The sequence below is a fragment of the Elephantulus edwardii genome, unplaced genomic scaffold (genome assembly GCF_000299155.1).
Source record: "Elephantulus edwardii isolate Elephantulus edwardi_28Jun2011 unplaced genomic scaffold, EleEdw1.0 scaffold00033, whole genome shotgun sequence".
NCBI lineage: Eukaryota > Metazoa > Chordata > Mammalia > Macroscelidea > Macroscelididae > Elephantulus > Elephantulus edwardii.
In genome coordinates, this window is record NW_006399783.1 from 17,894,917 (window position 1) to 17,913,004 (window position 18,088).

The window sequence follows — 18,088 nt, forward strand, 5'->3', positions numbered from 1 at the left end:
GTTCAAAATCCCTAGCTCTAAGAGAGATGCAAATCAAAACAACTATGAGATATCATCTCATCCCAGTAAGTATAGCAAAATTTAACAGAACAGCAAACAATAAATGCTAGTAAGGTTGTGGAGAAACTGGAACCCTTATTCACTGTTGGTGGAAGTGTAAAATGGTGCAAACACTGTGGAAAATGGTGTGGTGCTTTCTCAAAAAGTTGCAAATAGAGATACCATTTGACCCAGCATTTTTTTACAAATAATTTAAAAGTAGCTGGGTCATCACAGTATGGGGTCTGCAGAAATCAGGAGGGGCTCATGGCAATGCGACTTCTAATTTTGTTTCTGTAATAGATCATCTGTAGAGCCAGAAAGCAAGCACAAGTGGTTTGGTTTCGCTTGGCTTGGTTTGGTTTACACTAGTATTCTATTATGTCCCCTGTGAAGGTGTGTGCAGCAGTTGAAGTTTCCATTCAACAATTTCTACGCAGGTTGTTCCGTGACCTTGGCTAGCTTCTTTACAGTGCACACAAACTCTCATTATTCCTGTTTGGGTTGTTCCTGTCCATTAATCTAGTTTCCCAAGCTTTTTACCACAGTGCTTGTGATAGTCATCCTTTTTGACCCAATTTTTTATTTAGCTTCAAGGTGTCTGAGGGCAATTCTTTCTGAAAATCCTCCAGACAAAATCAAGTAGGCCTATTTTTGGTTTTAGGGTTGTTGTTGTTTTTGTTGTTATTTTAGACATTTGAGGTCCTGTTTTCCTCCCATTCTTCCCGAGTCTATCTATTGTGACTCTGATTAAAACGGTCAGTGGTGGTAGCTGGGCACCATGTAAGTCCTTTAGAGCTCAGGTTAGAGGCCCTGACGCTTCATGTGGATTATTGGTCCTGTAGACTAGTTTCTTCTTGGGGTCTTTAGTTTCCTTCTTTTTCTTTTACTCTGTATGATTAGAGACCAATAGATATACCTTATGTGGCTACTCACAGGCTTTTAAAACCCCCAGACATCACTTGCCAAACTAGCATGTAGAAAGTGACTTTATGAACTGTATTGTGCCATTTGACTAAGATTTCCTTTGAGACTGTGTTTCTTAATCTTTTAAGCCCAGAAGTCTCATCTCTTGAGGTGTAAAAATTTATCTAAGATGTATTTGTAGCTGTGCTCCCATGTGCTTTGTTATGTTTATGAGTATATTTGCATAGTCATGGATGCATACATATGTACACATATATGCATATGTTTACATACGTGGATATTGTATACATATAAGCCAATGTATGCATAGATACATATGCTCATATTTATATGTACACACACACATAGATACCTATACACAAATATACTTACATGCATATAACCACATGCATACTTTTTGTTATTTTTAGTATTGCTTCAATATTTTATATGCCATAGCAATTACTAACAAGTCTTTTTTTCCTTGTGTGCTTTCTGGTGACATCCATTAACGTCATCAAGCTGTATACATTTCGTCCTTGTCATTAGGTAGAGTATTACTCATAGTGACCCTATGAACCACAGACCTGAACCCTGTCCTATCCTGTGCCTTCTCCACATCTCTGACACCTTGGGACCCTTTGCTGCAGTCACTGGTCGATACATTTAATTGAGAGTCTTGCTCTCTTCCTTTGACCTCCACCTTTCCTAGCATCATGTCCCTCTCCAAGGAATAGCCACGCCTAGCAACTTTCTAATAACTGAGAATAGCAAATATCTACTAACTGGCAAGTGACTTTTTCCTCTCCCACCTCATCCTGCATTCCTAGTAATCACTAATAACATTGATTTCCATGTATTGTTAATGTCATTTCATAAAAGTGAGAACATACAGTATTTGATTTTTTGTAAACAATTGAACGTGTTTTGCTCAACATAATGTCCATCTAGAAGAACCATTTAGTGGTTCTATATAAACCCTAAGAAGAATTTGTGCCTTTGAGCTGTGGGGTTGGAGAAGACCACCAAATATTCCATAGACAGCCGAAAGAACAAACAAATAAATGTCTTGGAGACAGTGAAGTCAGAGTGGTTTTTGGAGGCAAAGATAATAAAGCTTTGCCTCACACACTTCAGGCAAGGTGCTGTGGTTGTTATGTGCCATCGAGTCGCCCTATCCTGAGCCAAGCTCATCATCTCTGACAGGCCTAATCTCATTCTCCAGTCACTAAGGCAATCCTTCTCATGTCTTCCTCTCCTGTGCTGATACTCTACCCTCCTAAGCATGATGTTTCTCTCCAAGGACTGGCCCCTCCTGGCCATGTGCCCAAACTATGGAGATGGAACCTCAAAATCCTTGCCTATAGGGAGCAGCCTGGTTTCACCCTCTCCAGGACAAACTTGTTTGTTCTTTTGGCAGCCTGTCCATGGTATGTTCAACACTCTTCTCCAGCACCACAGCTCAAAGCTATCGATCCCTTTTCTATCATCCTTAGTTAATGTCTAGCTCTTAGTGCATAGCAAATAGTTGCAAAGGCCATAGCCTGGATCAGGCACACCTTAGTCTCTAGACTGACATTCTGACAGCAGACCTTTCTAAGGCAATTTGTCTTGATTTCCTGACTGCTGGTGCTAAGAGTTGATTGTGGAACCAAGCAAGCTGAAGTTATCAACAATCTCATTCTCTTCTCTGCCCATCATGAAGCTGCTAATAATTGGCCCAGTAGTGAAAATCTTTGTTTTCTTGATGCTGAGCTTCAATCCGTATTGAAGACTACAGTCCATGACTTTCTGCAGCAAACACCTCATGTTCTCTTCAGTTTTGACAAGCAAGGTTGTGTTATTTGCATAACTCAGGTTGTTGATGAGTCTTCCTCCAATCAGGATACCACTTTCCTCCTAATAAAGTCCAGCCTCCCGAATGATCTGTTCTGCATATGGATTGAAGAGGTATGGAGATGGGATGTATCCCTGATGCTCACTTTTTCTGATCTTGAACCATGCAGTGTTTCCCCTGCTCTGTTCTGACTACTGCTTCCTGGTCCAAGTATAGGTTTCACATGAGCACATTTAAGTGTTCTGTAATCCCCATTCTTCTCAAGGTTAGTCACAGTTTGCTGTTCAATACACACAGTCAAATGCCTGTTCATAGTCAATGAAACACAGATGGACATTCCTCTAATACTCTCTGCTTTCAGCAAAGATCATCTGACATTGGCTTTGATGTCTCTAATGCCATGTCCTCTTCTAAACCCAGCCTGCACATCTAGCAGTTCTCTGCTGATGTACTGTCATTTCTGGATAACCTTCAGCAGGGTCTTGCTTGAATCGTTCGATAATTTCCACATTCTGTTGGGTCATGTTGGAATGGGAATAAATGCAGATCTCTTCCGTTCAGTTTTCCCAGTAGTCATCTTCCAGATTTCTTGGCATAATTTGGTGACTGTCCAAAGCAGCATCTGAAATATGTCAATTGATATTCTATCAATTCTTGGAGCCTTGTTTTTTTTACAATATCTTCAGTACAGCTTGAACTTCCTCCTTCATCACCATAGGCTCTTGATCTTATGTTGTTTCATGAAATTCTTCTGTGTTGGCCAATTGTTTTTGGTATAGTGACTCTGTACTCTTTCCAGCCTCTTTTGATGCTTCCTGGGTCAGTCAGCATTCTGCCTTCAGCGTCTAAGTATTGTACCTTAAAGGCTTGAATTTGTTCTTCAGTTCCTTCAGCTTAAGAATTCCTGAGGGACTCCAGTTCCTTGCACATTTCATTATAATACCTTGCTTTGTCTTCCCATGCTTTTTTAAATCTTCTGTTCAGCTCCTTAACTTTTCTACTTTTTCCTCTTTGCTTTTGACTTCTCAGTGTTGTAGTACAATATTCAGAGTCTCTTCTGATAGTCTATGAGAAGCTATTCCTTGCAGAGGGACATGATGCTCAGAAATGTAGAGGGTCAGTGAAAAAGGGAAAGACCCTCAATCAAGTGGATTGACATGGTGACTGCTTCAGTGAGCTCTAATGTGTCAGGAAGTGTGAGGATGGCACAGTCTAAGGCGGGGTTCACATTTGTTGTTCATAGGGTTGCTATGGGTCGTACCCAACTCAATGGCACCTAACAACAATAATAATATCCATCAGGTTCATTTATTTCCGGAATGTTTTGAAAACTTATTTTTTGTTTTTACCTGAGTATTATTTTATTGTATTTACAGACCACATTTTATTTATCCATTCCTCCACTAATGAATACTTAAATTGCTTGTGCCTTTTTGTTACTGTGAAATAGTGAAAAAGTAGAACTGTTTTAAAAATTTACCTTCTATTTAAAAAAAAACAAACAAACAACAAATCCCAAAACAACACTCATAAAGCCCTTACACTAAGGAGGTTAATGAAATAAAAATTTGAGCATTAATTGAGTGATACTTGAAAGAAGAAAATATTTTGTTTATTTTCTCACTTAAAATTGCTTTGGACAGCCCTTGTCCTTCTTGTACCATCAGTTGGCACTCGGGGTATTGAATCTGCCTCTAGTAGTATTTATCAGCTCTCCATCTCCTCCAGTTCTTACATTTTTATTTTTTTAAGAAAGATAATTGCATTTGCTTACTTGTATTTTGAAGATGAGATTTATCTAACATTTTATACAGTAAGATTTTTTAAAATTGGTGTTATTGCACTTTTATTTTCACTATGCATATTAATATTTTGATAATTATTTTTTATTTAAGCAAAGGTAATGTATATAGGATTGCTGTGAGTTGCAAACGACTCGATGGCACGTAACAACAATAACAACTGTACTTTTTAGTCCCGTGGACATATTCTTGTAGGTTCCTGCACAGTCACAGCCCCCCTCCATCTCTACTCCTTGTGGAGATATTCAGTAATCTGGTTGGTTGTAACAAGGTTATGTGTGAAGAATCATAATTGTTAAGGATCCATTCACTTTTCCTAGCTTTCTCTACATGTTGAGTGATAATGAGTGTGGTTTTGTAGACTCTCCAATCTTATTCATGATCCTTCATATCCTCCCTCTTCTGTCTTCAAGAAATACTATGCAAGAGTTCCCTCACTTACAAGTCTTGTTGATGCAGTATTCATTTTCTTTCCAGTGAATTAGGAACAGCTTATGTTTCTGCAACAACTGGTGCTGTAGCAACAGCTCTGGGACTTAATGCATTAACAAAGGTATGCTGATACTTATTTTCTGTACTCTCTGTAGTAGAACTTACTATTTTGTTTTTGCCTCCCTGGTCCTAACTTCCTCTATTATTTATAAAACAGTTCAAGTTATAGTTAAGGAGTCGATGAGTAGTGCAAACGGCTAAGGTATTTGGTTGCTAAACAAAATTAAAGATTAAAGCCCACCTTTGGTGCCTCAGAAGAGAGACCTAGTGATCTGCTTGCAGAATCAGCCATGAAAAACTCTTAAGAAGCACAGTTCCACTCAGACATATGCCAGGTGGCCATGAGTTTGAGTCAACTTGATGATAACTGGTTATAATATACATGATGGTTTGGGTGGCATATTTTGGATTCTGTCTTCTACTAAGCTTGAGAAAAGGTGTCCTGATAGCATTGTGCATAACACATCAAACTGCTCACCGAAAGGTTGGCAGTTCAAATCCAGCAGTTACTCAGTAGGTGAAAGATGGCAGCCTAGGAAACCCAATGAGGGTTTACTGTGAATAAGAACTGACTTGCTTGGCGTTTACTAGGAACCTTGGGAATGTTTGTGGCCAGTAACATTGACCAAACCCGTGGTCTTTGCCCGATACTATGTATTAAGTGTTAGATGCTCATTCATCCTAAGAGCCCATCTAAGTTTATGATCATGCTTCTGAAGAGACAGGAGAGCCAGCATCCGGGCTTAGGGCTGTAAGTCCACAGTCCTTCAGGAATACTAAGCTATAAAAATGTCTTGCTGGAATTTGAAATACCTTTGGCATAGTTTCTAATATTATAGCAATAAACAAGCTACCACAGCATTATGGTTATTACTATTGTTGTTGTTATGTGCCGTTGAGTCGCTTGCGACTCATAGCGACCCTATGTACAACAGCCCTAAACTGTGCTCTGTCCTGTGCCAGTCGCACTGTCTCTGACACTCCCATCCCGATACCCTAGTCACTGAATCAATCCACCTCATAACATATGGTAATATATTATTTTTGGAAGCAGGAGTGGCATCCACTTTCTAAACAGCATTCCTCTGGAAACTCGGTGAACTTTGATAAATGGTGATGGTTGTGGAAGGGCTTCATTCCTTTTATTTATGGAGTCACTGTGAGTCATGCTAGACTCGAGAGCAAGCAACAACAATATATTATTACCAGATTGCTCATTATTGTATTATTACTATGTTATATATTATTATTAGGGAGCTCTGGTGGCCTAGTGGTAGGAGCTGTGCTGCCAACACGAAGGCACATGGTTTGAATGCGCGGCTGCTCTGCAGGTGAAAGAAGGACAGTCCCTCCCATGTGGCTTACCGCCTTTGAAAACCCACTGGAGGCTCAGCTGTGAGTTGGCTTCCAAACTCAATGGTATATAACAACAACATATTATTATTATTTATCTACAATAATATGGTACACAAACAAAGTCCTAACAGTTTTGGGTTTTTCTAAAGTAAGTTTTTCAACTTCAAAATATAGGAGAAGTAAGATAATATTTTTTACTTGTCTTTTCTACAGCACGTCTCACCGCTGATAGGACGCTTTGTCCCTTTCGCTGCTGTAGCTGCTGCTAATTGCATCAATATTCCACTAATGAGGCAAAGGTAAGATTAATACACACTCTGAGAAAGAACTTTGAGGTAGAGTTTCTCTTATAATAATTTGTTGTTAGGTGCTGTTGAGTATAGTAATTTAGTAATTTAGTTTTGTTAAAAGCATTTCAGTATTTACAAATGGAATTCAGTGAAATTGGGGATTTGGCTTCAAAATAATATGGGGCCGGGGGTGAGGAATGGTCTCTGGATGAAACAATGGGTTGTATTTTGCTACTAATCAGAAGCCTGGTTCTTCATACCCACAATTGGCACTGTGGAAGAAAGAGCAGAAGCTTCACTTCTGGACATACTACGGCCAAGAAAACCCTGTGGGGCAGTTTTATTGTGTAATACATGGGGTCTACTTGCCAGCAGCAAGTCTACTGTCTTTTTGTATTGAGAGGGTGAGGAAAGAGGTGGATTCAGAGATGAGACAAGGGTCCATGAACTGCTAAATCTTGAAGCAGAGTGACCGACTCATAGCTGACCCTCTGGCAGACTTTCAGAGGCAGTTAATTGCCCATCTTTCTCCCATGGAGCATCTGGTGGCCTCGAACTGTGTGCCTTTGGGATTTCAGCTCAGCTTTTTGCCACTTGGCCACCAGAGCATACACACACACAAGTGTACTTAAAGTGTCTTTTAGTACTACATAGCTCTTCTATGTAGTAGTTCTATCCTCTGAGTTTGAGAAAAGGAGGCTTTGTGGTGTAGTAGAATAACACTAGGCAAAGTCTGAGCAAAGAAACATTATTCTTTAAACAGCTTATTATTCTTCTTTCACTGGCATTTTCTTTTTGTCTTTAAAGTAATATCTTTATGTTTGAAAGTATTTTTAGAACTAGCAAAAGTTAAAGGAGAAGAAAGAACAAGAGAAAGCACTTTGAAATGAATAATGGAAAACAGGGTAAAATTAAGGGTTATATTTAGTTTTAGTAACTATAGTTATCAAATGTACTAATGTAATGACTTCTGTCAGCATACTTACAATTTCTCATCTGCAGAGTTGATCAAAGTTTCACATGAGCGTAGGAATTAGCCTTATCTTTAAGTCAGCACATTCATCCTTTAAATCATGTTATTAGGGATAAAGGGACCTGTCGTGGCTTAGTGGTAAAAGGAGTTGCACTGCCAACCCAAAGGCTGGTGATTTGAAGCCATCAGCTGCCCTGTGGGAGAAAGATGGGCAGTCTCGTCCTAGGTGAGTTACAGCCTCTAGAAACCTGCTGGAAAGTCAGTATGAGTCAATTCTGACTCATTGACAGATAACAGCAGTACTGATAAAGAGTACACCTTTTCAAAAAAACTGTAGTTGGGAGGGACTGAGTCAGTTCTGATTGATATCAACTCTGTACAGCAAAGCTCTGCCTGATCTTGTGCCGTCCCCTCCGGCATGGCTGTGACCGAGCCTGTCTCTTGCTGCTGCTTTGTGTCGTCCAAGCTGTTGAGACTCTACCTCTTTTTTGCTGACAGTGTACATTGAAAGTTTATTAGTGCCACTTTTTGCTGATCAGAAATTTTTCATAGTAGTGAAAAATAGACTTATTAGTGACGAAATGACACTTGAGAGGATTTTTTATCTTGAGCATTCCCAACACGGTATTATTTCAAGCCCTTTGATAAAGACATTTGTGAACTTCTTTGTATGTATTTTGCTCCACAGGGAACTCAAAGTGGGCATTCCTGTCACCGATGAAAACGGGAACCGCTTGGGTGAATCAGCGAATGCTGCCAGACAAGCCATCACACAAGTCGTCGTCTCCAGGATCCTCATGGCAGCCCCCGGCATGGGTCAGTGGAACCTTGTCACATAGTCAGTAAATATTTGTCAGACAGGCTCTCATGCATCAGTGAACAACAGCAACAGCAGAATCACCTCTCTGGTGGAATTTACATGCTACTTGGAGAAGCAGAAAACATACAAAATAAGTAAACTATGTAGCATTGGAGATGGTGCTAAGAGCTGTCTTTATTTCCTAGCTGCTATAACAGAAATATCACAAGTGGGTGCCTTTAAAGAATAGAAATGTATTTTTTCACAATTCCCAAGGCTGTTGTTGTTTGGTACCCTTGAGCAGGAACAGACTCTTAGCTGACCTTCCAGTGGATTTTCTGAGGCAATAAATAGCATGAGAGGAGACTGCCCATCCTTCCCCAGTAGAGCAGCAAGTGGATTTGAACCAGGTGCCTTTGAGTTTGCAGTACAATTCTTTATGCACTAGGCCAGTAGAGCTCCTTGGTCTGAAAGTGACGGGTGGAACCCTCAGGACTATGACCCTTCATCATCTTTCAAACCTGGAACAAAACTCACCATATTAGTTCAACTTTCAACCACATAGGGTGACCAGTAACACTCGACAAATACACTCCTTAGAAAAACCATGTTAGGTCAATGTTTGCCCAAGGATCAAGCCCCGAAGGCAGATTGGGGAATGATTGAAGTAAATGAAAATAAGAATTATGGAAGGAAGTGGGAAGAGTGCTATTACATAGTGAGTCTTGTAATCAGTGTTGTAAAATGTTAACAGTAGCATGCACTCAAATCACAATTTAATAAAAATGAAATCTGAATACCTAGAATTTATAGTATTCTTGGTAAGGAGAGGCAGCTATCCCAGAAATTAATATATTTAATGATATCTATACTAAATGAAAATGGCATTTATCAGTTAAGACTAAGCTCACGAATGGAGCATACTGTGGTCAAGTTTTCCTTTGAATACTTTTTGCTATTTGAAGTACTTTTTGTCAGTGTGAATGCGAGTAACCACCAAAAATTGGAGAACAGTGTATGAGGGACACTTAGAGGCACATAATGTTGGCATGCCTGCTAAGAGGGAAAGACCACCAGGATCCTCCTGACAAGGGAGCATCGGGAGGGTGTCTGTGAAGTATTAGACTCCTGAGCCCAGAGTTCTGCTTCAGACTTTTTCAAAGAAAATTATATGACCAGGAGATGGCAGTGTTGCAAAACTATTTATTAGAGCTAAAGCATTGCTAGGTTTTGCCTCAGGTGGGCAGGGCCCCTGACAACTGGACACTTTGCGAAGGAATGTGATACAGGGCTGGACAAAGCACCTGAAGAGAGCAAGGGGGTTTCCTGGGGGACACATGAGGAATATCTGGGTCTCAGAGCTCCAAGGGGCAGCTGTTGTTTGAGTTCTTTATAAAAATTGCAGTGTTCGCTTAACTGAAGAGCTAAAATCCACTTATTTGGAGCTGTTTTTAGGTATACATGTGTTTTATAATGTTATCATCCACTGTATCTAACAGCAGCCCAGCATGCATGATTTCTAGGCAAACATATTTGTTTTGAATTGATGACCTATTTATTTTGTAAATGATATGCTCGAGCTGAGCTCTTGAGCAGGTAGGGAGTTTCCTGCTAACCAAAGGTGGCTGCTCTGTGGCAGTTTGAATCCATCTCCTCAGGAGAATCTCAGGGCAGTCTCCTGTGTGATTTGAAGCTTCCAAAAACCCCCTGGAAGGGTCAGTCATGAGTCACTCCTGACTCAGCGGCAACGAGAGGGAGAATACTGGGGAGCTTTGGCAGCAAAGTCCGTAGACAGTACAAAGGTGGCACCTCTGGCATTTCAAATCTATCAGTGGTTCTGAGGGAAAAGATGAACGTCCGGCTCCCGGCTGATTTACAGCCTCAGAAACCCAGTGGACGGTCAGCTAGCCATGTGTTGGTTCCATTTTGATGCCATAGAGTGGTGAGTGTTTATGTATTGGGCACAGTTTCAGTGCTGGGCACATTGTACGGAGTATGCAAAGCAGATGGACTCTGTGTGGCTCAGATCCGCGTGTTTGAGGCTGTGTTTAAAGTCATTGGAAATGTAAAAATTTGAATTTGGCACTGGTAGGCTTTTTTCGTTAATAGGCCCCAACATTCTGTGAAGAAGTAAATAGCCTGAGGCTGATACCCAGAGACCATTGCTCTAACAACTTGTCATTAACCTGGGAGGCAGCAAAGATCCTCCATGTGGCTGCTGAGCCCACCCTTTCCAAGAGGGGCACTTGTGATGCTGCCTGGGCAGCGTCAGCTTCTACCCGGGGTGTGCTTTTGGCTGTGCTCGCACCCCAGTATATAAATGCTTTGCTCTTCTCGGAGTTCACCCTACCCAACAAATCACTTTTCAGTCACTCTGTTATTTTAAACACTGGTTAGTCCCCCAAGAAAAAGCATCATTTTCCAATTTCGGTGAGATTTGTAAATGTAATTGAAATACTGGAATAGGTCCTGTAACAGTTTAGTCTGAGAAAAGTTGTGGGTAAATCAACCAACACTGCCTACCATATACCAGGCGGTGCAAAATCACGTCTGATCGTCACAGCAGGTTTGATGCAAGGCTCCTCATTTTACGGATGAGGAAAACAGAAGATTGAGGCTCGGAGAAGTTAGGGTACTTTGCCAGGATCGCCCAAAAGCAAGTGGGATAGCCTGCACTGGAGGGAATCCGATTGGCTCTAGCCAAGCTTCTCTGCGCTCTGAATCAGTACTGCCCACCTGTGCTGGGTGGTGGGTGCCCGCGTGTCTTAGTTCCTAGCACTGCAGTGGGAGAAGAAACCCACAACAAACCGTAAGTAGGAGGCTTTAAAGAATAGATTTCCCCCCACCCTCCTTATATTTCTGGAGCCTGAAAATACAAACCAGTGTCTCAGCCATTTTGATTCCTTCTGTGGGCTTCTCCCCTAGTTTCTCTTGGTTCCCAATAATCCTTGGGTTTCCTTTGCTACTTTTAAGTGTATGTGCTTCCATCATCTGTATATATCTGTCTCTCTGCATCTCTTTTCTTTTTTGTTAAATTTTTTTTAATACCATACAGTTCACAAAGGATTAGGTTTGAGACCCAACAGCTCTGGTATTCACCTCCTTAGCGTAATATAAGAGAACACTATTTCCAACCAAGGTCATGTTCATAGTAAGGGACTTCAGTATTACTCTTGAGGAATGCAACTGAACCCATAACACCAGGGAACACATTTCATTATGGGAGGGAAGAGTTGCTAGTGTTTTGTTTGCACAATTATACGTTTAAAGTTAAATGGAAAACTGTCTTCACGATTCTAAACCTTCCTGGCTAATTTCTTAGTTATCCTCATTTCACTTCCTCATTGCTGTCAAGTTGGAACCAACTTGTAGCTGATGCTCCAGCAGGTTTCTGGAGCAGTAAATTACACAGAAGGAGACTGGCCATTTTCTCCTTTCTCCCTCCAAGCCGTTGGTGGCTTTGAGCCACCAGAGAGGCACCACCTTTGTGTTAGTTGCGTAACATAACTCTCTCAGGAACATACCATTATAGCTCTCTCCTTAGTATTCTAGTGCAGCTATAACAGAAATGCCACAAGTGGGTGACTTTAACAAACAGAAGTTTATTTTCTTGACATTTAGGAGGCTTGAAGTCCGAATTCAGGGTGCCGATTCTAGGAGAAGACTTCACTTTCTGTCAGCCCTGGGGACAGTCCCTGTCTCTTCAGCTTCTGTCCCTGGGTTCTTTGGTGATCATCACAGCATCTGTCACCCTGCATCTCTGCCTACTTAATCTGATCCTTTTATGTCCATAAAGAGATCATTTAAAATATTTCTTGCACTAATCCTGCCTCCTTGGGGCTATCCTTTGTAGAGAGACATCATGCTTGGAAAGGTAGAATGTCAGCGAAAGAGAGGAAGACTCTCAAACCAGGTGGATGGATGCAGTAACTGTCGCAGCGGGCAGTCAGAGTGTGTCAGATATGATAAGGATGGCACAGGATAGGACAAGGTTCAGGTCTGTCATTCATAGGGTCTCTCTGAGTTGTATTAGACTTGAAGGCACCTAACAAGAACAACAACAATAATCCTGTTTCATTAACATAACAAAACTCATTCTCACATGGGACTGTAACCACAAGTATACAGGTTTAAACAGGTTGTTTTAGGGGACACATATTCACTCTATAATACTGATGGGTTTGAACTACTAACATTTTTATTAACAACCATGCATTTAACCATTTGTGCCACCAGGGCTCCTTAGAAATGAGAACAATAGGATCTTTTTTAGTATTAAAGTATTTTAAAGAATTATTGCCAATGGTTTTCCCTCTGCTGTTATGAAAATAGCCTAAAAACAGAATAAGCCTTTCGAAGGGGAGACATGTGAGCAGAAAAATAAGCATTAAATAAAGATTAATGTGGATCTGTCTTTACTTCCAGCAATCCCTCCCTTTATCATGAACACTTTGGAGAAGAAAGCCTTCTTAAAGGTAAGTCCAGCTCTGTGATCATTTCAATCCTTTCTGTAGCTTCAACTATACAGAAGATACATAGTGAGTAATACATATGAAGGCCAGCGCTTCTCAGACACTTACTGAAGTAAAAAAGCTATTTCCACAAACATCTCATTTCTAACCTGAGGTCCCTTACTCATTGCCATTGAGTCAGAGTCAACTCATAGCTGACTTCCCAGCAGGTTTTTGGTAGGCAGTAAGTGGCTCAGGTGGAGATTGCTGATCTTTCTCCCTCGAAGCCTCTGATGAATTCAGATTGGCAGAGAGGCATCACCTTTGAGGTAACAGTTCAATTCCCAATCTGAGATAGGAAAAATACCTTTCACAAGTGAAGACTACTGCCCCCTTGTGTTTACCTCAGTTATACATTCAACTTCATTATCATTTGAATACCTACCTAGGTAAAAATGAGAGAATAGCATGAATTTGGAATGATAGGTTTCTGTGAATAGAAGTTGGTATGTGTAGAAAGTGTTGGCAAGTCATTACCCATACTGTAAGTGGAGAGGAATAATAATTTGAAAGAGTAGCTTCATGGAATGCTGATAGTATTCCATTTTACTTTTATTATTGTAAAACTATAGATAATATACAATGAGGGAGTTTTTCTTTTGCTTTTCAAGGAGAGGAGCAAATGGGGGGGAGGGGGGAGGGGTTTGTGCGGGGAGAAGGGTGCAACAATGAATGAATGGAATCCCAAAATCTCTGTAGATGTTCATTGAAATGAAAAATAAACAACCTAAATTAAAAAAAAAAAACCAAAACTATAGATAATATAGTATTAGCCAATTTTATCTATGTAGTTTACTGAAATTAGTGATACTAAAATTTCTATTCTAATAAAAAATAATTACTCCTAAATAATTAATGCTTTATTTCATGATCATATCTAATATATCATTAATCTGCCAACCTTCTCCCTTTGAGGTATAAAAATATTATAATATGAAACTAACAAAAAAAATCTAATGGTACTATATGATTCTTTCCACATTGTTTTTGGTGGATTCCATGGTTTGATGCCAGGAAGCATTAACCAGGGAGCTCTGGTAGCCTAGTGGCAAGAAGCTGCACTACAATCCCCAAAGCATGCAGTTTGAGGCCACCAGCTGCTTCTTAGGAGAAAGATGGCCAAATCTCCTCCTGTGCCATTAACTGCCTCTGAAAACCTGCGAGAGGGTCAGCTATGAGTAGGTTAAACTCTGTGGTACACAACATCAACAATGATTTTTTTCCATAGTATTTATGCTTAACTTTAATTTTCCAACTCTTAAAATGAGTAGAATTCAGTGACATAGTGTATTAGGCTCATACTGTAGGTGGAAACAGACATTATTGCATCTGCAGGAAAAAGGAGTCAGGTTGCTCTTGGTAGGAATTGGTGCATTATGGGAAGTTCTGTGGGGTAAACTGATGTTTTAGAAGCCAAATTAATAAAGGGACATTATATAACTTTGGAAAGAGGATATCGTTTATAGACCAAGCATTTCTTGAATTATTTCAGTTACTAGAATTCTAAAAGTCCAGTAGGTCTACCGGTTAACCTATATACTGTTTCATTGGTTTTTATGGATTGAATTACGTGTTGTAAAGCTTAACTCTTATCATGTTCTGTTGATGTAGTGTTTACAGCACTTCACTGCTAATAGGGTGGCGGTTTGAACTCAGCAGCCATTCCTCGGGAGAACGATGTGGTTGTTTACTCCCATAAAGCCTTGGGGTTTCTGCCCTGCCCTATGGTCACTGTGAAAGGGATCGACTCTACAGCAGTGGTTTTGGTTTTCTTTCCATTTTGCCTTTGGTTATAAGCCCATGTGGGAATGTGTTGTCTTTGTTACACTAAGGTAGGATTCGTACAGAGTATTCTTTGAATCAGTCTCGTTTGAGATATAAAAGAGATTAAACAAGCAAGCAGAGCAGAGCTCGGGAAGGAGATGTGTCACATGAAGCTTGCCCAGGAGCAAAAGCTCAGGAGAGACAAAGACCTTCATCAGAGACAACAGAGAGAAAGGTCCACGTAGGGATGACATCCTGAATATGGACTTCTAACCTCATAAATGGTAAAAAAAATCATTTTCTCTTTGTTTAAACCATCTACTTATAATATTTCTGTTCTGGCAGCACTAGATCATTAAGCCAGTAGTAGAATTTTCTCCTTCTACATAGAAAACCAGGAGCTCTGGAGGCTTAGTGGTAAGGAATTAGGCTGCCAACGCAAAGGCACACAGTTTGAATCCACCAGCTGCTCCACAGGAAGAAGATGGGCAAACTCTTCCCATGTAATTAGTTGTTGTTGTTGTTGTTAGGTGCCATTGAGTCAAGTGTGACTCATAGTGATCCTGTGAGCCACAGATCTGAGCCCTGTCTTATCCTGGGCCACCCTCATAATTTGGGACACACTCGAGACCATTGGTCACTGTGTCAATCCACCTGATTCAGTGTCTTCATGTCTTTCACTGTCCCCTCCACCTTTTCAAACATGATGCCCCTCTATAAGAAATAATCTCTCACAGCAACATTCCAAAAGTATGTGAGATGAAGCTTTATCATCTATGCCTCCAAGGAATACTTTGGCTGAACCTTCTCCATAGCAGTAAGCCCATGTGTTTGCTACCTCTGAAGACCTCCTGGAGGGTTAGCTATGAGTCCGTTCTGACTCTGTAGTATCCAACAACAACATATAGGAAACCAGGGCTCAGTTTCCAGTCACTGCCTCATTTCCTCAACCATCTGTCGGTGGATACTTGGTATGTTGCCATAATGCTTCATAGATTTAAGTGGAGCTTTGAAACTAACACAAGCTCAGAGTAAAGGCCTGGTGATCTATTCTGCAAATCCTAGGACTTTACGGATCGCAGTGCTCTAACCAGCAGCCAATCACTGGGATGACAAAGAACCAAGGCAGTGTTACATTTCATCATAAGTCAGAGTGACTTGATGACAACTGACATCAATAGCACATTCCCTATGGTCCAAATTGAAAAATGAGGCAAATATCAGGTTAACTTCAGTAGCACTTTCAATGATATTATATTATTTGAAAATAATAACGTAAGCAAATAGGCTATTAAGAAGCAGTAATAAAGAATTTAAATTGAAATCTGTGTCCAGGTTATTCTCTATCAATTAACCAACCCCCTTAGAGGAAAGAAAGCTTGCTTCACTATTAATTGTATTAAATGATTTTTTATCATATTCTTTTACTGCATGTTATACTTCTTCTCACACTCTTTTGAGGAAGCTTTGGGGAGATGGAAGAAATCCTATTCCTCTAGTGATCTTGCATGCTAATGTAAAATGGGCAAGATTTGGCTCTGGAGGGCCCCTTTGCTCTTTGGGGAGTGTCCGGGGAATTCCACAGAGCACTGAGCACCAGGAAGCCATGTCCTTGAAAACCCTCTGATTCTCCACGTACCCTCTCTATAAGTGTCTGAGAGTCTTAATAACAGGATTAAATCAAACACAGTTCTCTCCCCTTATCTGCAATTTCAGTTGCATATTCTGAACCACAACCCCAAAATAATTAAGTCACACACGGTTCTGAGTAATATGATGAATCTCCCACTGCCCATCCTGCCTCATCTTCTTCTAGGCACTAGCTACCCCCCGGGAACCTTGCATCTGATCAAGCTCCCCAAGATTGTTCAGAAAGTGCCATGTACCCTGTGGCAGCCAATTGCAGCTCTAAGTTTACAGGAAAACCCTGAAGTGAACAGAGCCAGAGCAGCTTGCTTGCAGGAGCTACATTTGATATGTCTACCAAATATACACAAAGACATTTACAGTGTATATATTATGGTGTTCAAACAGTGTCCAAATTATATAATGTCCTATTTCACAGAACATATTGTGAATATTAAACTACCCATATCTGTATACTTGACTCCCTCCAAGCAAGAATATCAGTATAAAAAACTAAGGTCTGTCTGATCCCAGTTGCTTTTTATGCCTCTGAAAGTTGGGCAATGAAGAAGAAAGACCAAAGCGGAATCTGTGCTTTTGAATTGTAATAAAGAGTGCTGGATGAACTGTCGAAAGAACGGTGAGCTACCAAAATAACAAAGCAGTCTGTTTTGAGGAGGTACAGCCAGGGTGCTTCTTGTAGGCAGAGGTGGTGAAACTCTCACATACTTTAAGCATGTTGTCAGGAGGAACCTGTCCTTGGAAAAAGACATCATCCTGGTAAAAGCAAAAGAGAAGTCCTCCAATGATACGAATTGTCACTAACTGTGACAGTTGGCTTGAGCATGGTAGAGATGGAACAGTGGCTCAGGATAGAGTTCCTTTTTGTTATTCATAGGGTTACTGTGAGTCGTACTCAATTCCATGGCACCCAACAACAACAGCACAGCTGTATTTCTTTTTCCCTTGTTAGTCAGGACTTTATGACTTAATTGACAGGACTGGGCTGCTCCTTGGAGGCAAGGATTCTGAGACTCCGTCTAACATACTTTGGACATGTTGTGAGGAGGGACAGGTCCTTGGAGAAGGACATCATGCTTGGGAGGGTGGAGGGACAGCGCAGGAGGGGAAGACCCTCTATGAGGTGGATTGAGTCAGTGACTGGGGTAATCGGGATGGGAATGTCAGGGACAGTGCAACTGGCACAGGACAGAGTAGAGTTTAGGGCTTTTGTACATAGGGTCACTATGAGTCGCAAGCAACTCGACGGCACATAACAACAATAGGCAAGTGATCCCAGCTCATGGTGATCCTATATGTGCCAACACATAGCTGTGTTCCATATGGTTTCTAACAACTGGGATCTTGTGCAAGTTAATCACTAGATCTTTCTTCCGTGGTGCCTCTGGGTATGTTTGAACTGCCACCCAGTCTGCGTGCTGATAGCATAGGTACTGATAGGGCATAAATAACAGAAGCTTGTGTTAATTCCTCTACCTTTCAACTTTCAAAGCACTTTCACAGTCCACTTGAAAAGGCAGGCTTTACTGTACCCCTTTTTCCATGGCTCCCAGGATCATTTCCTTAGCTGCTGCTCATAATGCCCTTGTGGGTGGTATCGACCCTCTGGCTGCCATGTGGCCTCTGTGGCTCCCACGCAGCCCATAGCCTGGGTGCCGCTCTGCTGTGATGT

General features: G+C 40.9%; 1 protein-coding gene across 1 annotated transcript in view; it reads left to right on the plus strand.

The window, feature by feature from the left end:
- Positions 1–18,088, plus strand: part of SFXN1 (sideroflexin 1) — a 76,224-nt gene that overhangs the window by 42,273 nt on the left and 15,863 nt on the right. The window contains exons 5-8 of the mRNA XM_006884368.1: positions 5,062–5,137; positions 6,646–6,731; positions 8,384–8,511; positions 12,920–12,969. Of these exons, the coding sequence (XP_006884430.1) occupies positions 5,062–5,137; positions 6,646–6,731; positions 8,384–8,511; positions 12,920–12,969 (340 nt within the window). The remainder of the gene's footprint in view (positions 1–5,061; positions 5,138–6,645; positions 6,732–8,383; positions 8,512–12,919; positions 12,970–18,088) is intronic.